At 40.7% G+C, this 25,572-nt stretch overlaps 1 protein-coding gene across 1 annotated transcript in view; it reads left to right on the forward strand.

Moving 5' to 3' along the window:
• Window positions 1–25,572, forward strand: part of LOC143321893 (NT-3 growth factor receptor-like) — a 218,276-nt gene that overhangs the window by 182,130 nt on the left and 10,574 nt on the right. The window contains exons 15-16 of the mRNA XM_076732604.1: window positions 828–1,000; window positions 19,494–19,737. Coding sequence (XP_076588719.1) covers window positions 828–1,000; window positions 19,494–19,737 — 417 coding nt within the window. The remainder of the gene's footprint in view (window positions 1–827; window positions 1,001–19,493; window positions 19,738–25,572) is intronic.

Here is a 25,572-nt window from a genome sequence, read left to right on the forward strand (position 1 = left end):
CTATATTCTCAATGCAGGAGAAAATCCAGATGTGATTTACACTTTCATTTACTCTTAGCCCTGCGTATTTGTTTAAGGTGGCCAGATCACAAATCTGATCACAATCTGTCTTGGTTTTCCCGCCTAAGCGTGTATCAGGGTCACTCCTCCTCTAGTGCAGAAGGAGGTGATCATGTACCTGAGGATGTTTTTGAAGAAGAACTTCTGCCCTTTAGCTGTTCACTTACAACAATAACAATTAGGTCGGCATTGGCTAACAACTATCCAAGTGCATGAATGAATCATATTTATGAAATTCAGACAAACGTTCATTTTTTACTTTTTTTATTGGCTTTGATGAGATAGGTAGAAAAAAGTCTCATTTCAGCTGCCTTTATCACAGGTACAGATCATGGACACTGTGGTAATATACAATGACTGCTGAAGTGCTTAGTAGTAGTTTCAAAAGATTGCAGATATTTGTCTTGGAGAGATGGTTGTAATCACTCCTTTTCATCATATGGCTACAATGCGTATCAAACCATCTTACTTAACTTGCCGTAATGTACAATTTAATGACCATACTAGCTCTGTTCTTCAGCCTACTTTTTCTTCTCTCTGTCATTTTTCTTCAGCCCACACTAAATTGCAGCTATTACTGCTTACTTACAAAGGTAAACGTGTGTCCATTTGTTACTCCAGATGCTGTCGTCGTCTATGGCACGCTACAGTTAGAGAACTGGAACGTAACAATAGGCCAGTACAGGAGGGAGGGATGTTCCTATGGTTATCAAAGTGTAACCCTTGATCTGGTCATGTAGTCTCACCCTTTCTCTCTCTCTTCCCAGACTCTGAAGGACCCCACTCTTGCAGCCAGGAAGGATTTCCAGCGTGAGGCTGAGTTGCTGACCAACCTTCAGCACGAGCACATAGTGAAGTTCTATGGAGTGTGTGTGGACGGAGACCCTCTCATCATGGTCTTTGAGTACATGAAGCACGGAGATCTCAATAAGTTTCTCAGGTGAGTTCAGCAGACAAGCAACAGGTGGTGGAGGAGGTGTGATGTGAGTGCCTCTGCTGTGAGTGATGATAATGATGCCCTTTAAATCAGCAGAGGCCGGACTTTGGGAGTAGAGCGCCCAAATGGGAATTAAGAGAAAAAAGCAATTTAGTATTAACGTTAGTGTTAACGGTCCAATGTGTAGGATTTAGGGGGATCTACTGGCAGAAATGGAAATTAATATTCATAGCTCTGTTTTCATTAGTGTATGATCGCCTGGAATTAAGAACAGGCATGTTGCTACAGTGGCCCAGAATGGACAAACCAAACACTGGCTCTAGAAAGAGCCTTTCACATGATTCACATGATGGCACGCTGTGTTCATTTGGATGCTGGATAGGCTGCCACAAAAGTGATGCGATGGAGATTAAATACACAAATTGAATTGTATTATTAAGGTAGTCAACCACATTGGTATTATATGGATAAGTCTTTAAAGGACTGTACCAGTGGAATTACACATCAGCCCCGTAAATCCAATGTGCTTACAATTTACATGACTGACAACCAATTCATGCCAGTGGCTGCAATTTTTAAACTCATTTCCCCTACCCTCCAGGGGCCAGTTGCTTTCACTTCATTTTAATATGTTGTCACATTCAGCTCACAGACCTGAAACTTGCTCAAAAAAGCTGATGCATCACAATAAGACAGACGTTTTGTCTGGGTTTCATGAATTTCAGACTACAAAAATGTTAAAGATGATGATCTGTGAATCCTTCCTGGTGGTGCATTCATATGCTTAAGTGAAGGTATGACAACAGAGCTTCATTTATCTTCCACATGACATTACATTCATGCTGTTTGGAGACTCTGCAAGGAATACACATAATGATCAGACATGAATGTCGGGAAAATGTATAAATTTGACAGTTGCTTTGAATGACACATAAACGCACCGTCCCTCTACAACAAACGGGGATGTGAACTCTCACTGGACTCTGCAAAGCAGTGATGCTTTCACAAGAAGTCTGAGAATATAATGATGAGGAGCTCTGAAGAAGATAATTATACTTTCTTCAAAACGACAGTTGCATCAGCTTGAGCCAGAGTATACGGAAAATATAATGAGGAAATTGTGCTGAGGCAAGTAGATGGGGAGAGGACTAGAAGAAGACACACTGCTGATAGATCATCAGATCAACCGGAACACCATCCTCTGAACCAGCAGACAGCAGCTGCTGGTGGAGCTGTAACACATGACATACTATCCACAATATGAACGGGGCATTTCAGAAGTGCTGTTGGAGAAGAGAAAGCGAGGCAGCAAGGCAGGAGATGAATCTACACGTGTGATGAACCAGCCTGATTTCAGCACTCTGTGGCAGACACAAAGTAAAAGCTGTTTATCCCTCTGAGCGAGAATGTTTTGGTCAAAAAAGTGTTGTGCTTCACAGAGCAGAGTCTGACCAATCAGAACTACCTGTCGGCAGGGCAGCTGTCCTGCTAACTGATCCAAGACGGACCTACGCAGAAGGAATGTGTATCTCCACCATGGGAATTAGTCTGAGGATAAAAGATTGTTTTCTGGAGAAATCATAATTTCTGTGAGTTATAAAGGCAGATGTGTATTTGGGTGGATGAAGCACTAAAGGTGAAAATACGCAACATTAAGTTTATGGACAGACTAAAAGACATCACAGATCACATATTATGTAGAATACACTTCCATAAATTTTCAACTTACATTAGATGAGATGGACTTTATTGTCCACCTCAGTGACAGCCTCTGTGGTTTACAGCAAAGGTGCATACATGTACATGACACAGCACACCATTAAACACATACAGAATAAACCTGTATATCACGCGCAATACAACAGTGCAAATGGACAGGTTGCAGCAAATAAGTTACATAAATAATGCAAGAGAGCAAATCTTACAAAATAACAGGTGCTCCCTGATGCAGTCAGTGCGTGTTTAACACCTGTAAGGCGTAGGGGATAAAAGACTTCTTGGATGTGTTCTGGCTGGCCCTTGGGACCCTTAATCAACAGCCAGACGAGAGCAGCTCAAACTCTGAGTGTGATGGGCACGAGTTATTTGCTGTTATATTTTTAGCCTTTCTGTGTACAACATGGGCAAATGCAAACCTGATTCCATGATGTTTTAAACAATGTACCAACTTTTTTGTAATCAAGGTTGTATATTGCAATGTTGTTTTTATGAATATGTGTCCCCAGTGTGTCTAAAGATCCCCGAGTAGGAGAAAAGACCATCGTCTCTTTTTCTCTTGCCTGGCTTTTCAGAACAAATTCAGAAACAAAAAACCTTTCCTCCGAGCTCGTCAGATGTACCTCTCTGTCCGACATCCTGTTGGGCTTTTTTTCCACATAGCCACCTATGCCACCTCGACTAGATAACCATACATTCCTCATGAATCTACCTTGCTGTCCTCCATCATCATTTCCTTGCTCACGCCAACTCTGGTAACACAAAGAGGAACTAGCAAAGCAAGCAAATTGTTGTGATCTCAGCTGCAAGAACTAACACAAAAGTCTTCCACCATCTGAGCAAGTGAAGATCCAGTGGAACTTTATTTTTGAGGACATGTGCTCACGACAATTGGAAAACATGTATTTGTCTGCGTAACTCATTTTACATCAGACTGCTGTTTCAGCAAGAGCCGGTACACAGGAGGACTTGCTTCCAAAGTGAAGCTCAGGGATGGATCGAAACTTCAAATTTGGAAGCTGTAAGTTTTGCCATGTTTTATATTGTTTTACTCTTTATTCTGCCACTGTTAAACGTAGCGTTAACACAATGCACAGCTGATGTAGCTAGCTCCGATTGGTTGCTGCAATATGTAAATTCAACATTACTGGATAGACATACCCTGAAGGTACACGTATGAAAAAGAAAAACTGCAGGAAATGTCAGAAACAGTATTCCATTTGCTTGAGAGAGTTGTGTAAGCTTGATTAGTCGCTAACTTGCTCATACCCAAAACCAGTAAACAATGGATAGTCTTTGTAAAGGTGTGCTGAGGCCAATACAACCATTCTAATTCGTAGGCACACTTAATGTTACAGCAATACTGGTATTAGCGACACAATTGCAGTTCCGTTTACATTCCAGTGTAACATATATATTGCAGTACTGTCATGTGATGTACTGTTCATAAAAAATGCAATTCTGTGACAGCTGTCCTGGCGACTGTCTCCTGCAAAGACTTTGGTGTTGGCATATCCGCTGTCCCTATTGCAGCTCCTCTGCCCTTTGGATGGATGGATGAATGTTTGAGGTGTGTCCTGTGTGCCAGCAGGTGTATTACGTTCAGGCCTGGCATTGTCAGTTGTTCTGACATCGGAAGAGCCAGCCATTGCTGGTAAGAATTCTAGCCAGGAACCTCCATTTTCCACGGCAGTGTGTTTCAGTAGAGCATCTTTCTTCAAACTTGAAAAGGTAAATGAAGAAGATATGGCATGTAATGTCACTCTGTAGCAGGCGGTTCAGAACAATCACCAGGAAATCCTCCGACAGAAACATTTTTTTATCCACCATCCATTTTTTTCAAGCAATGCAACTGCAGCTTTTCCAGTAATGACACCTTTTGTCTGCATGCCAGAATGTTCATAGAGCGAGCAGTTGTGAAGTGGAAAACATCACAGAAAGTGATACTTGGTGGTGACATGGGGCTCTATATTTGTAAAATTTGGACTGGTGTTTGAATCTGTATGGAGGTGAGTGATAGACACTACAATCAATATCTAATGTCATCTAAAAACAGTGTTTTCACAAGGCACTTTGCAAAGTTATGTAGTTACACGATGGACATCAAGACCAACACTGTTGATATCCAGCTGGTTCAGGTGAGTGGGATAAAACTGCACAATTTTTACATTTTTATTTTTGCAACGTTTGTCCATATAACATTTATGCATTTGTATGTTTTTTTGTTTGAACAGGGCAATGAAGTGGAAGTTATCACAAGGAAAAAGAAGATCTGAAGAGAAGCCTGGCATAGTTGGAAGCATGTGGTATGACACTGCATTTCATTGTCACTGACCATCAACCACAAATACAGTAAATCCTAAAGGACAGCAACAACATCATCATCATTTCTAACATCTGGCATGTGAAGAAAGGTATATTTCTTTACATTAATGTGCAAACACAAGGAAACTGTATATATATATTATCTGAGTAACAAGAAAAACGCCTCACAGTTACAGTGTAGCGCAGTGTGTTTACAATTGATTAACATATTGATTGTGATATGCTGCTCTGAAACAGATCAGTTCACTTCAACTCCTTCTTTGGGTTATTTTGTATTGAAAAGAAATGTATTTTATCTTCAATTGTAGGTATTTCAAAGCAACTGGACAAAATCGTCAAGATTTAGCAGTGCAAAAAACTGTATCAGTATCAAAACAGCAACTGGACTACAGCATCGTCTACCCCTGGGCTGGGGAGAGTGCCGATGTGCACCTCCATCCTGAACCATGTGAACCAGGATATCCATACACCAGGACCCCATTTTATCCAAGTGTCTACTACAGTGTGTTGGTCATATATAGACCCAAACTTTATCACCTGACTCATCATATAATTAACAATCACAAATTTTCTATGAAAGATTGGTAAACAGACCTACTCAATTAATGAATTGGGTTTTGTTAAATGTAGAGTCCCTTTAAAGATCTCCTGCTTTCTACAAGCTGACGAAAATCCTAAGAACAGGAGGATCATGGAAGATGTTATAAAACTCAGCTCCCATCTTTTCAGGCTTTCCACAGTGCCATTCTTTGTTTTTTTCCTGAAAATGTTGTGTAGGTAAATCAAATTTTACTTGTGGAAAGGTGTATGAGCTGTGGTATTATTTACATTTTTGATTTTCTCTTTACTTCAGTACCTGGCTGCCCTATCTTACAGTGAAAATGCTGACCAGTTTTGTTTTTTTTATGGATAATTGGAGCACGAGTTATCATGTTATCATATGTGGTGAAAAAACAATACTACACTAAATAGGGTGACTATTGATGAATGTGATGCCAATACATTTTACAAAATCTGTCAAATGTCTTGTGTGAATTCATGTTTAATATGTTTAATAGAAACAGTCTCTGCTGATGAAAAACTTGCCATTATACTCAAAACCAATTACAAAATGATGTGTAAGTAAGCAAGACTGCATAAAATCTTATATATTTATTTTCACAAAGTGTAGTACTTGTAATCATACAGTTTGATTGCAATTAAGATAATTAAAACTTCCTGCTCTACTCGTCTCAGCTGTAAAGGCTCATTATCAGCTCAGTATATGTTAAATGCACTCTGTAGGGACAACACATTCAGGATAAGTTGTTCTCCACATACCATCTGTCATGGTATGACAATTGTAATCTGTAATCAGGAAAAATAGTTTAGCAAGCAGAAATGTTACCTGTGGTATCTCCACAGTTTCTGTCGGCATGCTTGCACAATGTCAACTTGTGCACCTTTAGGTAACTTAATGCTTGTTTTCTGGAGATGGAGCCCAATCTCCCAAAGTTTACAAAACACAGCACATGCCCTTGAATTCTGACAAAAATGTTTTGGATCTCATCTCTGTTCAGAATATTGCAAAAACGAAAATAACTGATTGTCACCATCAATCAAATTATATGTTACTAATTGGAAAATATGTACAGGAATTTAATTAGCACTTAACTACATTCCACTAACTACAATATTTCTTATTTACCAAAACTGCGGAAATACAGTTAGCATTAGCTACCTAGCATGTTATTCACCATAACAACACACACATCGACTATCTGTAAAAAATAAAAAATAGTTACACAAAACTGTTACCTAACCATTCAGAAACATCCTGCAGCATTGTCAGTGTTTGAAGTTCTGCAGGAGCCAGTCATTGGTCTGGGTCAGATCCTAGATCCAACAGTTGAACCGCTGCCATATTGATTAGTTTGCCTCTTTTCATGCAAGGTAAATGCTCACAGGTCTCACAGAGACCTTGGTGTCAATTTTCGGAGTGTTCGGGGTGTGGGCAGCAGAAAAGCTTTTGCATCTAAAGCTACGGCCCATCTAGAACAGGACTGTAACTGAGGGGTATATAGGCAAGCTAGAATGCATGCTATGTGTGGTGTTATCAGCAAAAAACTTCAAAGATGTCTTCCAGGGACATCAGAGGCCTGTATTAACTTTTAAAAAGAGTGCAATATGTCACCCGTAAATATCACGAGAAATGCCATGAGTTTGTTGTGTCACAGTGACTTAACCTGCACATGTTCATAATCCATCATTTATGACAGAGTAGAGTCAGAGAGTGAGGATCCAGCAGACCAGAACAAACTACGAATAGTCCTGAATGTGGTGACATGGAAAATCATTGAGTTGGACCATTTAATCGGTGTCAGTAATTGTGCTGCTAAGAAATTGGAAGTGGATTGCCTTGATATACTGACAGCACTTTTCTATGTTAATGGACAAAGCAGAAGCACCATGGGTTTAACTGTGCTTCCTGTTAGCTCTTGGTCGTAGCAACATGTAGAATTACATAATTTGAACAATATAACAAGCTTTCTCTTCTTGACCTCGTTTACGCCCGGTATTAACAGGTGATCTGTCTCTGGATAATGACGTCGCATGTTAATGCCAGATGTAAATAGGGCATAAGGGCTCTGTTATGCTAGTAAAGAACTACTTTGTACAAGGTGTTGTCCGATCTTGCAGTTCCTTTGAACGACTGTACTTGTGTGAAAAGCAAGGAGAAGAATGCATTTTCAGACTTTATCTCCAGGGAGACATTCATAGCAGCGTTGTACTCTGTTGTTCGCATGAAAAGTGACTGAAATAGTTGTGTGACGGATAAAAAAAAGAGCAGACAGAGAAATTCAAACTTCACCTTCTGTTTCATCCACCAGCCAACTGGATTTATTACAACAATACACTAAACTACCCTGCTGAATATTTGAAGGGTCTAAAGCTACAACATGCAAGATTGTAAATACACATTATATTTAAGACCCAGAGGAAACCCTTGTGTTATATGTCATCAGCAATAGAATCTATAACTAGGTGGTTACACCATGGAGGTATCTTTCTAGTCACTTGAAATGTGATATGAAGTATTTTTGTTTTGGGACACAAATAGCCTTGAACATTTGATTTTCTTGTTTGGAACAAGCAGTTGTCACCGGATTATAATGTGTGTTTACAAAGACGCTCTATGTGCTCGCCAGAAATCCATTTGGAATATCCTTAAAATAACACCAGAGAAACATCCAGAATCTTCCCTCTCAGCTAGTAGTTCGATGAACAAATAATGTTCTTTTCTGTGAGTCATTTATAGATGTTTGGACCCTGGCTTTGTGTCTACTGACAAAACCACATGAATGTTGAACCCCAGGGTTGCTGGTGAACAACAATGCAAGGCTAATACATACTGTAAGCATGCATGTTTGCAGCTGTAAGTCTGTGTGTGCACTGGGAGCTGCAAGAAAAATATTTCTGAAAAGTACTCTGCAGCTCAAACAGGCAGAGCAGTGAACTCTACCATCTTTTGATGTGAACTTCAGAAAGTGAACACATTAAAATATTTATAGCTCACTGTCCCAATGACACTGATCAGAGAAGTGTTCAGATCCTTTACTTAAAGGATAATTTTGGTTTATTACAATATTTTATTTTTATTTATTATATTATTTGGGTTTTTTTTTTATTTTTTTTTAGCTGTGGCCTTCAATTGCTTTTGATAACATTGAACTCACCAAAGTAATTGCTCAGATCTGGGAACACGGTGTAAAGAAAATGAGCTTCGTTTGGAAAACAAGGGCAAAGACTTTATGTATGAACTATCCCTCCTAACAAAGAACAAAAATACACATACAAATGAGTGAATGACTGCAACCATGAAAAACCACAGCTGGAGTCGGGTTGTCTCCGCATGTCTCTCTCCCTCTCGCAGCCAGCAGATAACATCTTCAAACACCTCTCGGCTGGATGTGCAGGGTTCAGAGTTTCTTTAGTTCTAACTTTCGTTGTGTTGGAACACAGAAGTTGAGCAGGCTTCTTTTGCAAAGTTCTTGCTTTCAAAGTTGTTTGGGTGCCAGTCTCCATCACATTCTGTGCGGCTCAGGATGCAGCTCAGTTGTGAGTGAGGCTTGGATGAACTTGGTTCAGCATGCCCCCCACCAGCTAGCGGTCCACAGCGAAGGGTCAGGCACCAGAGGGTTAGGAGCCAAGACAGAGACGGTCAGAGGGGGCTTCGTCCTCATTTTATAGTCCTCTTTAAGAGGGTCAGCAGTGTCCAAGAAGGTGGGCAGTGTGAGATGACGCGAGACTTCACTCTTCCTATTCTATACCGTTCATGTTTTAAATTTTCACTCCCTCTAATTTCTTTTGAAAGGATTAGTCAAGTTTGGTACAAGTAGCTGAATGATGCCAAACATGAATTATCAAGATATCCATCAAAGTAATAATCACAACACACACAGACACACACACATACACACACATTATATACATACACAGTATTAATAAATACTCACCATTACATAATTCAGTTCACATGAGTGGGATGCCCACATGTCTGCTCAAAGCAGCTGGCCAGGCTGCAGTTGGATTCTAAATGAAACATGCACATCTTGCCGAGAATTATGTTGTAGTGAGCCCGACTTCTCACAAAAAAACTTAATACAGTCGGTTGGAGCAAATAATTTGACATAGTCGACATGGCCAGCTAGTATTTTTTTTGATCAACAGTCACATTCTGGCAAGCAATTTTAAGTTTTCATTGTATACTGCAGCTGTCAGATAAATGGAGTCAAGTAAAAGTACAATATTTCCTCCTAAAATGCATCTGAGAAGAAGCACACCGTAGCATCAAATGGAAACACTTAAGTAAAGTACATCTTCTACTCAAATATAGAACTTGAATAAACGTGCTCTGTTGCTTTCTGCCTCTGCCTCAGTACTGAGATTTAAAATGCTTGTGTTGCTTCCTCACGCTTTATATGTGTGTAGAGTCTTAATGTGCAGAACTTGTAGCGTGTCCTGACTTTTTGACTTGACTCTCCTTTGACCTTCATTGATCCTGACCAGTCAGCACACTGCAAAAACGTCTATTTTAACTTTCCCTCATTTATACATTCTGAAGTTCCAGGGACGGCGTGCTTTAATAGACGTTTCTGTAAATGTGCCAGTTTAGCATCCTGTCTAATTTTCACCTGCAGTGCCTGGGCAGCTGTAAATCGTTAGTAGATGAAGTAGATAAAGGGTGTAGAGGTTGAGCTGAGCTGCCTGGCCTGCGTGTGGCATGGAGAGCAGTGAGTTAGCTTGTTGACGCTGAGTGATGGATGGGCCTGTCACAGTGAACTACTGCAGGTTGATGCCTTAATTTTAACCTTGTCACTAGACTACGACCACCTGCTTGTTAAGTACCATTCCTTCTTCCTTAACACTCCCACTTTCCCTCTCTAAAGATAAAGCCCCCGCAGACTCCTGCCAGGCTGTTTATGAAAAATGTTTTCAGAGAGCTGCCTGTTGGAAAGTTATAAATATAAATGGCAGACTCTGCTCGGGCAACAAATATTGTCAGCACAGTCAGTGCCTTACTATGAGAGCCTTGTTAGGGCCTTGTCATGTGCCATACAAGTGTGTTCTACAGTAATTGATGAATGAACCTGTCCAATAGAGTTACAGACTGAAACTGGGAACTGTTCCACCCAGAGCATTATGTAAAAATTCAGTCAGCCTTAAATAAAAATAGAGCCCGTGCTGGGTCTTACTGTGTAGAAGTGCTTTAAGTGCTTTAGCTGTTACAGAGTGATTGATGGCTGTGACAAAGAAAATAGGCAGATGCAGACTAGGGATTAATATTTTTTCCCCAAAATGAGACATTTTCTGCGCTGGGAACAGAAGCACATCATCCTGGGAATCCCAGAAACTTGTTTTTAAAGTACAACTTCAGCTACAGTCAGAATGCATTGGTCATATTTCAACTAACACAAAATGCAAGGAGAGTTATGTGTAGACCTATGGGTTCCAGCCTGACTGCTTTAGTGTAATATTTGGTGGTACTGATCATTATTAAGGCAAAGGAACTGCATTTATGTTAATTATATTATTTAATTTAAACTTTGCGTGCCGCTTGAACTTCGCTATAGCTGCGATTAACATGAAATACTAAGTTAATTGCCTGTGATCTGTCTGCTGAGAACAGCCTTATACAAGACATATTTTACAGTTCTTCACTGTATAAACAAAATTCTTGAAAGCAAGTTATTTGGCGTTTTCAAAGTCATTCTGTGGCGGCTGTGGTTCAGGTGGTAGAGCGGTCTGTGGTTCGATTCCTGGCCTTGGCAGTCCACATGCTGAAGTATCCTTGGGCAAGATACTGAAACCCAAAACTGCCCACATATGTACGTTGCTTTGGATAAAAGCGTCAGCAAATGACTAATTGTAATTCTATTATGCCGAATGTAAACATTCAGAGGCTGCTGATGTTAGCCTTCTGTTATAGCAAAGCAGTGTTAGATATAATAAAACCAATGATGGCTCAAACTTAAAAACTCACTTGGTGTGAGATTTCAGATTGATTCTTTGGGGGATTATGACCATCTTCCTTCATTGGTGCTCTGTGGTCATACACCATACTGTTGAAGGCATTTATTAACTACAGTAAGCTTTCAGTGTGTTCCAGCAGCACACGCACATAGCTGTTGCATATATTTCCACTATTTTTATTATTTTGGCTCAGAGGGTGACTTCTCTGGACACTAAATGCAGTGCATTGAGTCTGGTGGAAGTACATGCTGAAAAAGGTCCATTGACTGACTGCCCACACACATAAAAAGGGGCGCACTTGAATTAACAGCTAATTCTCCAAACTCAAGTTGCTTTAGCCAAATGATGAATAAATCAATTCTAACCACATTCCACTTGTTCATAAGTACAGCTGGACATTTGCTCCTGTGGCAGATTAGTGGTGTTAAATGTAAAGACTTGTGACTAGTTTAAGAGTGGAATCTAAAATGTTGGTATTGGCCAAGAATTATGCTGAAATGAATATTACACAATTATGAATAATTGCCAACAGTGCTATGCCTCACACAGGCCACCATTTGTATGGAAAATGGCTTACATGGCATCAATTTTTAAATCAGACAGAGGAATTTAACTTGCATTAAATTAACCCTTGGGGCAACACCCGTCAAAAAGGGAAAGTTGATAGCCAATTAATTAAGACTCATCAGATATATTAAACTATCACTTTGGAACTCTGATCAATAATTAACTTAATAACTACAACCAAAATGACCATATGAATAGCTAGTAAAGACTGAAGGGTTTTGGACTTCTGAAGACTAGAGGGTGTTAGACCAAATGCACTTCAGAATCAGAAAATCAGAAAAAGCTTTATTGCCAAGTACGCTTTTACACATACGAGGAATTTGTTGTGGTGAAATTGGTGCATGACACATCTACTAAAATAAGAGCACAAAATATAACAATTTAAATATATATATACACAAGTCTGTTTTGTGTTGTTTGCTATTTTCCGGAAACACAGTCTGTTTTTCAGAAAGAAGTCCAAGTTGAGCGTTAATGTAACGCATAGAGTTGTATTTATATCAATGTGACAAAATGGGTCCGAGGTGGAATATTCAAGACATAGGCAGTACATTTCATGTGATGTATGTGGTCTGTGTAAGATGACGGTGCCATGTTAGAAACCAGGATAGTTTGTTGCATGCAAGATAAAAGAAAAACAATTACAATCTGCTCATTGACAGTCTAGTGAGTGGTGGAGCAGATTCAAGTGTAGGTATGCAAACGGATGTTTCTGCATCTATTTATGTATAGTGGAAATGTAGTTTGTGCATCTGTTTCCAAAATGATTCAGCTTTCTAAAACACAATCAGCTGTCAATCTGATAAGAATGCATATTTCTGTCTTTGTGCGTACACGCAGTTTTAGAGTTTTATGCATCTGGCCCCTATTGCCTGTGCCCCATAGTGGCTTTGTGGCTAACTCTAACAGTGGGGACGTGGTCCCTGGCTTACTGCTTTGTTAGCTGGTGGTGATCAGGGGAGCTGGGGCTTTGGTGACCTGGTGCCATGGCTCATAGGTCACACTCAACCAATGGTAACTGAAAGCTAGGTCCATGGGCGGACACACAACTTTCACCCAGGAGACCAGGGTTTGTGAGACACCAACAGTGAATGATCTCCTAAACGTAACTGCGACTGTTTCACAACATAACCCACATGTTAGAAAGGCTTTCTGGCAGCAAGTGTGTGGGATGAGAAGGTGTTGGACTGCTGGAGCAGTTGCTCTGGGCGTTTAATTTTACCATGGATGGGTTTGCATTGGACTTAGTTGAAAGCCTGGTGCGTCTCAAACAGACGCTGAATGATACTTCTGTGAGATGCCGGGGGACGTGACAAATTGGTGGTCTATGAAGATCTGGGAATGAGAAGGGGTGGGAATACATGGAGGTTTATGGGAAATGTGAAGGAGTCTGGGCGACTGAGTTCAGTGGCTTATGTTTCATAATAAAAGTTCAGTTTCAGTCAAACAATGAACAAATTCATTTGCGGGGTTCCCATGGTACCGTCGTGATTAAATAAGGCTGTGGAATTCAATTTGTGTTCGACTGAAATAGATACACTCTTGTGTAATTAAATGAGGTGGTTTTATTTGCCATCTGCTAATTCATCTGCTCACTTTATTTGGCTTTGTTTCCCCACTAAGCTGTTCACAGTCTGACCTGTAAAAGAACCGGTGAGCTCTTCACATCGGTATTGATTATTGGATGGCCCTTTTATGTAATGTTAATTGGGATTATAAATAGGCTTTCTATGTCAATCCCTAAAATGTATAGTTTACAAGTTATAATGCAGCCTAATAAGGGACCATGATTATTATTATTATTATTATTATTATTATTATTATTATTATTATTATTATTATTATTATTATTATTATTATTATACTACTACTACTAATAATAATAATAATAATAATAATAAGTTCCAGGCATAAATGTTCCGCAACCAGCTGGGTAACACAATAAATTTTAGATTTTGTTTTATGTATTTGATACATTTCGAACAAATTACATCTTAAAGAAACAGATGATGAAAAGTTGATAAAAAAAGACACAAGTCCTGTCCAAACAGCGAATAATAAACTCACACAACACGAAAAAACTGAAATCATCCCAATGATGGATTCAGCATAAATACAATTAAATGTTCATGTTAGTGTGATTGTTTCGTATGTACATAATATAAATTATAAAAGCCAGTCTAAAAAATACAAGAATTTTGGTGAGTGTGAATGTATTAAAAAAAAAGCAGTAGCAGCAAAACACAGCCCTGGACCAACTTTAAACCTCTTGATATCGATTTAAACATTTTCCAAGAGTTGAGGAGTGAGCAACATATTTTGCGAATGCTTCATCAGGTTCATTTTGCTGCTACGCTCTCAGTTGATGATGCTGTGGTTTGCAGCATGAAACCACACTAAAGAAAAATTTGACACCTCTTTTACACATCTTCACCAGCACTAAATACCTATTAACAACAAATGATAGAGTGCCCTTTCAAAATACAAGCACCTTACCTGAAGGACTCTGCTGGTTATACAGAGCCTCTAAGTCGTGCCTTTGTTCTCATGCATGAGTCAAAGTTCAGAACCATTTTTGAAACTGTCCCTCAGAACTTCTACAGTATACATGCTGCCCTGCTGTTACCCAGGGCCCAAACACTTTTGATGGAAGGCCAGATTTGGCTCCCAGGCTGCTGGTCGACCCTGTCGCAGTGTCTGTTGCCATGCAGACTGCGTCTATGTGTGAGCTGCCCTGTGATTGATAGATGAGGCTGCCTGAGAGAACAAAACTATAGACAAATGGACAAACTGTGTTCTGTGCTGCAGCTGAGGACGTCTGAGGAGAGTCATTCAGTTTACACTGTTGGTCTAAACGCACAGGGAGCTGAGCTGTCACACTGGTCTCGCACACTGAAATGAAACTGAAAGCGATAGATGGCTTTGCATTGACGTGTTTGCAGAAAGAGAGTTTCACAGCAGGTCAGTTGCCGTCTTACACAAGTGAATTCACAGATGTTGTTTTGTATAAAACGTGTTTCCTGAGGAGCAACCTCTGATGTCTGCTGAGGGTAAATGTTCATGAATGTGCTCAGAAATCACATGAAAGATGCTACATGTAACAGACGTGACCTCATAATCATTCAATTCAGATGTTTTCTCCAGTATCAAAGTTATCCAAATTTCCAGGGCTCAGGTGGAGCTCACATCTAATCAACTGCAACAATACACTTCCTTTTTGTGACACCCAAAGCATGATGGGAGTCTTGGCAGTGGCATCTCAAAATAATTTCAGCACAAATGGAAGTAATAATAATTAGACAAACAATAGAAGTGACAAAATACACCAAAGGTAACCGTGGTTTATATTTTCTCTTTATATATTAGTTTGCAACATGTTACAAACATTTTTTAAAGGCTCAAAATGCTACCACTGTTTTATTTAGCAGCAAAATGAGAAAAAGGTTTACACATATTGCAACATTCAGTATCTGAAGAATGTTCAGCGATAATTTAATTTAATAATCTTTTTGCACTTCAAGGTTAAGGTCAGGGAAAGATGCCGGTCTTGGTTAAATGCTGAAAAGATGGGCTGTAGGAACGCGTTTACTTTTTCAATATTTAACTTAAAATCTTTTGCTTTTGTACCTGAAACCTAGCCACATGCCTGACTCATGAAGCAATCCCCGGTGTCAGATTCCTAAAACCTGCACAGCCACCATACACCACAAATACCTCCCCACGATGTCTGTGAGGGAGGAATTTCAATGTAAAGGTTGATCCGTTTATATGCAGGTATTTGTGGTGTGTTGAAAATAGGCAGCCCGAATTTCCACAATTTCAATGGGTGGCATTTCTGAGTGGCTTACTCTGTCCTGATAACATAAATGTATGACATGTCGTGACTGTAGCATAAGCCTGCACATGAGGGAGGTTGTCCCATTTCAGCCCCAACAGTTGATCACTGAGTATGAGATGTGATGTAACTTTGAAACATCCACGAATAATTATTGAAAGCATGACTTTAATGGCAATGTAATGGATTACTGTCTGTAATTAAACGCCCCACTAGTGAATGCGCTGGGCTGAAATAATGCTTGAAAGCCATTTTTAATATAAAGAATGCATGAGCGAACATACGAACACACTTGACAATATATGAGCTGTAAATTTTGGCGCCATTACATAAGACTTTTTTTTTTTTCTGAGGTTCTTATCTCACTTAACTCTTGACAAGAAAGTCCTAAGCTGAGTCAGACTCTCAGCCCTACCTGCTCACCCTCTGCGAGCTGCTCTGGATGAGAGCACAAGCTTTGCCTAAATGCCTAAATTGTAAATTGCGGTTGGTAAGCTAATGAGCTGCATTATGTCTGCTGTGATTAGATGTTATTTGCTCCCAGGATGCTTTGCCCTGCAGAATAGAACATTGGTACTTAGTCCACCGCCAGGAAGTGAAGTCTGCCAGTGCTTATGTATGATTCTGAGTGTGTGTGTGTGTGTGTGTGTGTGTGTGTGTGTGTGTGTGTGTGCATGCTTGTGTGGGACAGTGTTTGAATGAGTCTCTCTGTGCCTCAGATGCTAATTTCAGCTCAGTAATTGTGTTTCCATTAAAGTGCTGCCATCAATTCTTCCAGGACATACTGCTAATTTAGCTGGCACCCAATGCCCTCCAAACCGCCATGCTCACACACACACACACACACACACACACACACACAGCGAGCTGCCACTTCACTGGCATCACTTCCTCCGTTGGAGACTTAAAAGTCAGTGAAGCTGAGAAGACACACATGCACGCCCGCACACACACCGGTTGACTACTGGGTTCGCTTTGAATTTAACTACACAGGTCATCACATCTAAACTCACTCTCTGTCCTTCCTCCTCTCTGGCTCGCTCTGTCTCTCTGCCCTATCGCTCCCTCCAGTGCAGCATCATGGTCACCGCTCCACTAAATTATTGGCACTGATCATAGCTCTGAGTCCGTCAGAGGTGTCACCAACAATAAATTGAGGGTTACTTTTTGACAAATCATCATATAATGGACATTTTGTGAAATATGCAAATCCACTGGACCAGTAGGACAGCTCGTCACGGGGGATTTAAATCAAGAAGTATACCTGCCGACATATCATGAGCCTGACACACTTCAACATGCTGAATAGCAGTGAGGTGGTCCCTGTCTCATCACCAAGGACACACTGTTGATGTACCATAGAATACTAGCACAGTGTACTCACGCACACACTTAATGGGCCATTCTGAAGAAACACACAACATTTAGCAGACTCTGGAGTGGCCGTGCACAGCTCTACTGTGCAGCCACACCTGCACAAATATGAGCTTCATGGAAGAGTCACCTGAAGAAAGCCTTTCCTGCTTCCTCACCACAAAATTCAGTGTCTTAAGTTTACAAAGGAACAGCTCAACGAGCCTGATGCATTCTGGAAACAGGTCCTGTGGACTGATGAAGCTAAAATAGAACTTTGTGGCTGCAAAGAGCAAAGTTATGTTTGGTGCAGAATTTGATGAAAAGATCACCTCTCCAACTGTCAAGCGTGGGTGGATCAATCATGCTTTGGGCTTGTGTTGCAGCCAGTGGCAAGGAGAACATTTCACTGGTGGAGGGATTTAAAGGTGTCAAAGACTCTTAGCTGGCTACAAAAAGCCTTTACAATCTGTGATAGTTGCCAAAGGGGGTGTTACTAAGTACTGACCATGCAGGGTGCTCAAACTTTTGCTTCTGGCCCTTTTTCATACATTGGACCTTTTGCTTCAATTTCAGCACACAATGAAAATAAACCTGCAGATACTTGAAAATCACTTGAGATTGGTAATCAATCACAGCGAACATAAAACCGCCCATATATTTTAAACCATGTTGGCATCATGGGGCCCATTCTCTAAACTCTACCTGGTGTTTTGGTCAAGGACACTTAGACATTCAAGGGCTGATTGGTCAGCTGTTGAGAAGCACTGCTTTGAGGAGATGTCAAACTCAGACATTATGAAAAGGGTTGTGTGATTGCATTTGAAAAATCTTCATGCAGCTGCCTCTCAATTCACATGCTTTTCAATGAGCCATACAAATATAGCTGTCAAATGAGTAAGTGAATTACCAGTGAGAGTAAAAAGAAAGGTTTATTGTGATGGATTGCCTATCTTAACGTGTTTCAAGGGTCTACAAGTAGATTTTCGTGTACTAAAATGAACTGGAAATCTGCTGCCTGAGGGAAGGAAATCATCATAAACTGGTTGTATGTTTTAGAAAATGGCCAGCAGCCGCCATCATACCAGAAAGACTGTTTAAAACCTAAAGTTAACAGAACATTATAATTAGCTACAAAGTGAATTTTTGCCTTGCCTTATTAAACAGGAGTTTGATGGCAGGATTATTTGTGTTTATTACACGTGAGCTACCGCAAGAACAGAGGGTGTTTCTGTTTGTGTTCAGTTCGGCCTCTGCACTCAACTGACTCCAGTTCATTTAGTTGCTTCCTTCCAGTCTCTTCTGTTTCCCCCCTATCCTCTCTGTACGTTCATAAAGTGAAGTACATTCCCCCTCCAGTAAGCAGTCAATGAACAGAGACTAATTACAGTACAGGCCAGCACCTCCACGGCTCGCTGCTGCAGACAGGTTGAAGTGAAGATAAATCCACTTTTTAATCCCGAAGTTTAAAAAATAAACTCTGAGCTCTCCTCCCGCTGGTTAATGGCTCTGGATCAGAGGAGAATCTGGTGTGACCCCCAGTGTTTATCCCTCCAGAAGCTCCAGTACGCCACTGGTTCTCTACTCCAGAGCTCCCCAGCTCTCAGCAGCTGTCTGCCAGCGTCTGTCCCTCCACTTCACCCTGTCCTTTCCCACACAACACTGCAAAAACCTGACATGTGCATGATGTACATTTGAATGTTGATTTAGAATTCCAATGTTATGAATGAAGCTTGGAAACTTTGACCTATTTGGTACAGTCCTAGAAAACAGTACAACGACTAGATTTGATGTTTTACTGCATCGTCGTCATTGATTTTTGTAAATATCTGCTTATTCTGAATTTGATGCAGCAACATGTTTCAAACAAATTGAGACAGGATCAACTAAAGACTGGTTGATCCTTAAGGTGCACATATTCACTGTTAACTAGTTGCTTAATACCATTCATACTAATGGCATACTGGCTCTTTATTAGTCATTGTAAAGCATTTATTAATGCCTTATTCTGGAGATTAGGATTATCAAGAGTTAGGTTACTTAACAAGCTAATGGTCAACATGTGTGCCTTAATATAAAGTGTTACAAATTATGCTGACTGTTGTCAGGACTGTTTTGTGTGAGTATATTTTCCTTGATCTGAGATATTTCCTGAGCTTCTAACTGATTCTGTAACTTCCTCCTCAGAGCCCATGGGCCAGATGCCATGATCCTGGTGGATGGACAGCCTCTGCAGACCAATGGGGAGCTGGGTCTGTCCCAGATGCTTCACATAGCCAGTCAGATTGCAGCTGGGATGATCTACCTGGCGTCTCAACACTTTGTGCACCGTGATCTGGCAACCAGGAACTGCCTGGTGGGGAATGGCCTTCTGGTGAAAATAGGAGACTTTGGCATGTCCAGAGACATTTACAGCACAGATTATTACAGGGTAAGGACATGTCTGCTTGTTTCATGCATAACACACCTTTTTTTCTCCATGAATTTACCTGAAATGAAAACTGTATCTAAAATACAAGAGTGTCCACGTCTCTTTTTCATGGCATAAGAAAGTGTTGCAGATTAGTATGCGTGTCCATAAGACTTAAGTCTGGATGATCCGTAATTACTGATCCAGTGACCTTTTGTATTGGTGTACAGGCGATGAAATGAACTAAGCACATGCTCATGCTTGCAGAAGATTAACCCCTTCATTTTGGATGCTATTTTCCTCTGATGTTATCCTCGAACACAATGTCAACTTTGACAACTTCGCACACTGAATATGAGCTATTACTATATATACTATAGCCACTGAGAATTGCGTATTCCGATTGGCTTGAAGGTGTGTATTACCTTTTAGTAACTTTACAGTGTAACTGGATATATTTGACTAACATCTTTGTTTGTAGTTATAAATGAATGCACCAGTATTAAACTGTAGGTAAAGACAGCAATAGTGAGGCTACGCTCAGAAGCTTGGTTCTAGAGTTATTAATGTAACCACCAGCTACCACTGAAAAAAAATAAACAGCTTCTCAGTGAAAACCAAGCAAATTAAATTTCAAATTGCCAATTGACTAAACCTGCACAGATAATAAAGAGACGTGGACAAGTTGCAGGTAAAACTGAGAGACTGTAGCTCAGTTTCAGTCCAAATATATCACAAATTTAACCTGAATTTCGAGAAAATCTGCAAAAGAAATTGCAAATGAAAGCTTGCTTCCATGCATTACATGTAAGATTATTAGAAGCTGCTTCATTGAAATAAGCAGTAGGTGGCGCAAATTCTCCTGCAGAAGAAGAGGGCGCAACACCATGACATAATTAAATGAGCGCTAGTCAAACCTCAAACAGTGAAAAACATTACAAAGAAGAGAAACAATAATGGATATATGGTATTCCTATCTGTTTCAAGTGTTAACTGGATTAACGTTACAGCCTTCTCATCATGGATCCATTCTCATAATGAATGACGAGGGGCTGAGAACCACACGACGAGGCAAAGGTGAAGCAGAGGCAAACCTTCTCTGCCTCTCCATCATCCGTTACAACCACAGAAAATACAGCATGCTGGGTATTATCCCTTCCATGACAAATGTGATAAATAGCACAGGCCGATTGCCATGGAATCCACTGAGCACATACTCTCTAAACAATGCACCCTTTTAATTCTACTGACCCTGGGACAAATCCTCTGGACAAGCCCCACTACTGATGGAGCTGTGAAAGGAGAAAAACTATAGAACTATAAAAAAGCTTGCCCAAAAAGATGCCTTTTTTTTTTTTTTGGAGCAGCTTGAAACAGTCCAAAGATTCAGCAAATCTTCTGGGAAGATTGGGTAAGATGATTCCAGAGGGTTTGGACTAAAGCAGCAGAGGCACAATCACCTTTTGTTTTGCAGTCGGAGCGGGGGATGAATAAAAGGCTGAGATTTGAGGATGGGAGAGGTTGAGAAGTGGAATGAGGAGATCAGAAATGTAACCGAGGGCAAGGTCATGTAGAACTTTTTATGTAAGCATGTAATCTTGTAGTTTATCCTGAATTTTACAGGAGGCCAGTGGAGGGAAGCAAGAACAGGGGTGACGTGGGGCCATCAGCTCGTTCTAGTTAAGAGCCCGGCAGCTGCAACCTGAACTGACTGTGAGCAGTTCAGAACAGCTTGACTGAGACATGTGTAGAGGGAATCACAATAATCAACGTGGGCGATAATAAAAGTGTGAATTAATAATTCAAATCTTTAGAAGACAACTAACATGGGATTTGTGATGTTTCTTAGCTGAAGAAAACAGCGTTGAACAAGCTTAGTAACAAGTCACATCAGTCAGGACAGTATCAATCAGAAGGGACTGTGCAGGACGCAGTCACCACTAAAGAACACAAAGTTACTAAGATTACATTATTAATGTGCAACATTCGTAAAACAGTACTCGTGTCCATCAGCTGGCAGCTGACTCATGTATTGTGGTGAGTTTTCAGTCTCAAAACACTAGCACAGTGAAATTGGTGATGACAAAAATAGCACTGATGTATAGCTTTAAACCTCCACATTCTGGATCTGCAGGCAGCTGTCTCCACGACACTGATGATCTAGTACCATAGGCCCGGTAATGTAGCAGTGAATTAAATGAGCTGAAATTTGTTTTTGGAGTAGCTCAGTAAGAACGTGGTGATGTGTAGATGAAGAAACACCAGCTGTCTATTACAACTGCACTGAAATTCATTAAAAAGCTTGTGTTTCTAGGTTGTTACCTATATTGAAATAGCAACTATACTGTATAACAGCTTCTGTGGGATCCCCTGGATGTAGTGTTTATCAAAAGATGGTTAAAAGCACTTAAAAAGTTAATTCCTTCACCTTCTTCGCAGCCTTTACACCTATAGTAATGGTTGTTATGTACCATCCTCAGAGGCTTTCATCATCTGTTTCCACTCCACACTAACTGGTTTTTGACTGCCTGTGTGTGCTCAGAATGACAGCAGTGGACAGATAGAGGATGGATAACTTATTGCAGTCTAATAGCATACAGTAGCTGCAGCAGGGGAGACGTCTACTTGACTGACCGTCACATTATGATTCACTTTATAGGTTCTCTAAATTATTTAGCCTGCAGGTGTTTTTCTATGGATTTGTAATGTTTTAATGAGCCCTAGACCCCAGACGAGATGTTGAATTTCTCATGTGGGTCCCAGCTGGAGAAAATGAAGAAGCTCGACTGTGCGTTTCCTGCCTGCCTATATAGAAGAGGTTTGTCTTCATAGATGATGGCAACAGTGGCTCAGAGGGATTTTCAGCGGACTCTCTCAGCACTATAATTGGCATGGTGGGAAATCATTTGTATTTGGCAGTAAATGTCAATGACTCCATTGAGTCTCATCCTCCTAAGTAGCTTCTGTTGACTGTTTTCTTTTTAATGGCTGCTCCAACATCTCAACAGGGCTGCAGCAGAAAAGGCTGACTGACTTTTTTTTATTTTAACCCTTATCAGCAGTGAACTGGTTCAGTTTTACAGAGTTATACATTATTTCTCCCTTGTTTATGCCACACGTGTGCTCTCACCCACACCTTAGTGCAACATCATGTTGAGTCGTTTACATTGAATGGGTTGTATATTTACTGTGTCAGTGTCAGCTCAGAGTCTGAATAATAGATTTACAAAAGTAAACTTGGCAGGGGAAGATAAACAACGACACACACACACTGAAGGCATCCAGCCAGTCTCAGCAGACGGAACATATCTTCACAGAGCACAGGGGTGTCCAGGTAGCCCTGGCTTCAGTTCCAACCTGTGGCCTTTTGCAGCGTGCCATCCAATCTCTCTCTCTCTCCTGTCTGTCCACTCTATACGATTCTGTCTAATAAAGGCTTAATAAGGCTTAATAAAGAAATCTTTACACGTCACTGCATCTGTGATGGTGCATCTCCAAATCACATGAATATGACCACAATATGGACCAGACAACAGAGTGCTGCATGCTGGGAGAACATGCGATCTGCACGTTAGAGAAAAGAAAATGTGTTGTGAAAATGTGTTGCAAAAGTCACCCAACAACCACAACTCAGTTAAAAGCTAAAAGTTGCGTGATAGTTGTGGTCAAACGTAGTGCCGTGGTAAAACATGAGCCTTGCCTCTGGAGTCTGTGTCAGGAGGAGGAGCAGTCACAGGTTTAGGAGGAGCAGTCAGAGCTTTGTGGGGGTCCTGGAGCAGAGTTTTGAGTTGTCTTTCTTTTGGTGGTTGTGCACTGAAATGGAACTAAACTGTGTTGAGGTTCTGGGGAAAACAAAACAGACTCTTTACCAAGCCGGTTGAAGTCCGGGACTATAGCCTTGTTCAGTCTGCCAGCCCAAACCCTTTTTTATTTTTTAGCATATCGAGATTGATTTTTAAAAGTCTAGACAGCAAAAGAAAAAAAAACAAAACACATGAATATTGCAATGCAGTATTTGCAAATTGGATCCAAGCGACACTTGGAGGTTGTTTGAAATGCGATTCCAATCAGATTTCTACAGTCGGGATGCTCCGGCCACTCAAATCAGATTTCAAAGTGCCTTTTGCATCAGCGCGACACACAACATCAAAACCAAAGTGATGGAAGTGCATCAGAGCAGCTGAGCAGGATGCAGGCCTCTACGAGCAGAGTGGTCTGAAGGAAAGCACAGAGATCAGCAGTCTTCTGCACCGCGACTTGACAGCACAATTGCTTGGAGGGCGAGATAGGTTGGTGATGTCTGGACACACAAATTCAATCTGATCACTTGCAAATAACAGTGTGGACAGTCTGTCTTAAAGATCTGATTTGAGAAACAAATCTGATTTGCCTGCAGTCTGAGCAACGCCTACGGGAGCTAAGTCTTCCACACACACAGACACAGACATATATACACACACAAACACAGATGTTTGTATCACTATCCATTGACATAATGCATTCCCCCAGCCCCTTACGCTTAACTTAAGCCTAACCCTTAACCGTCACAGCTGACTGTCTACCCTTAAGTGTAATCTAACCCTAAAACCAAGTCTTAACCCTCAATAAGCAGTCTGGACCTGCGAGGACCTCAGTTTTGTCCCCATAGTGACAGGAGGTCCCCATAGGCTGGTGTGCAGTCACTATGAAGTCCCCACCAGAATATTAAATACAAAAGACATACACACACACACAAATACACTTTCTGTCTGCCAGTGTGCCCTTTTTTAAGTTTGTGACCTGTCTGGTTTAGATAGACGTGTTGCTGTTTTGATGTCATTTTCCAAAGTCTCCGAAGAATCAGAATAATTTTGTTACTATATATTTCATGAGTACTATAGTTGTTTTTATTTGGCATTATTGAATGAAAATAAAAGTGTACAGCTACAGAAATAACACATGATAGAGGCTACTTTGCACCGATATGAACACAGTTGTGCCTTGAGATTTGGCCTCTTCCTTTGGTCTGCCTTGGGTGCAAAAAGCTTGAAGACCTCTGTTAGTGCATATGCAAATGTTCTCCATTATTTATTTATGTGCAGGAAGAAGTGTGAGGATCATACAATGTGGTGCCAAAAGTAAAACCCTTTTCTGATCTTCCACTGCTGTGATTTAAGATTTCACTCGGTTAAGGCACAGAAATGGCTACAGTTAGGGAAAGGTCCCAGTTTGGGTTAAGATGACTACTTGGTTAAGGTTATTGAACAATCGCGATGATGGTTAAAGGAAACCAACACTGACTGTTAATTGGAAGCAGAAAACAAACTGTTTGAGTTCTTCTATTAGCTCATATAATATGTAGGCTGCATCACTTATTTTCCTATGTTTCCAGTGTTTTTTGTTTTGGCAGGTGAGCCAAAACTTCATTTCCAGACACTGCACAGGCAGCTGTACTTTGTCTGAGAGGACACTATTGACTGGCTCATTAACATGCATCCACTGTCTGCAGTTTAGGCTCAGACAGCCGAGCTGACAGAGGATATCATTTTCCTACAGTCATTCTCCTCCCTGTGCAGACTGTTTGCCTGCAGTGAAACAGAACTCTGAGAACTCTGTCTGCAGCTCAGTCTGAGCAGATCCCAGTTCAGCCATACGTCTGAATCATCCAGGACTTCAGGGTCAGACAGAGTCCACACCTCTGTCCTGCAGGCTCGTAGCTGTTCTCCGTCAGTCTTCTCAGACTTTATCATGCAAGAAAACTAAAGCTGCAGCGTAAATGTCAGTTCAGTTTGGAATGTTGAGCTAAATTTTGATGCTTTTGCCAAGACTCTCCTCACTACTGATACTGAGGAAAATATAGTTCATGATGTAGTGTTT

Source organism: Chaetodon auriga, chromosome 6, assembly GCF_051107435.1.
Source record: "Chaetodon auriga isolate fChaAug3 chromosome 6, fChaAug3.hap1, whole genome shotgun sequence".
Taxonomy (NCBI): domain Eukaryota; kingdom Metazoa; phylum Chordata; class Actinopteri; order Chaetodontiformes; family Chaetodontidae; genus Chaetodon; species Chaetodon auriga.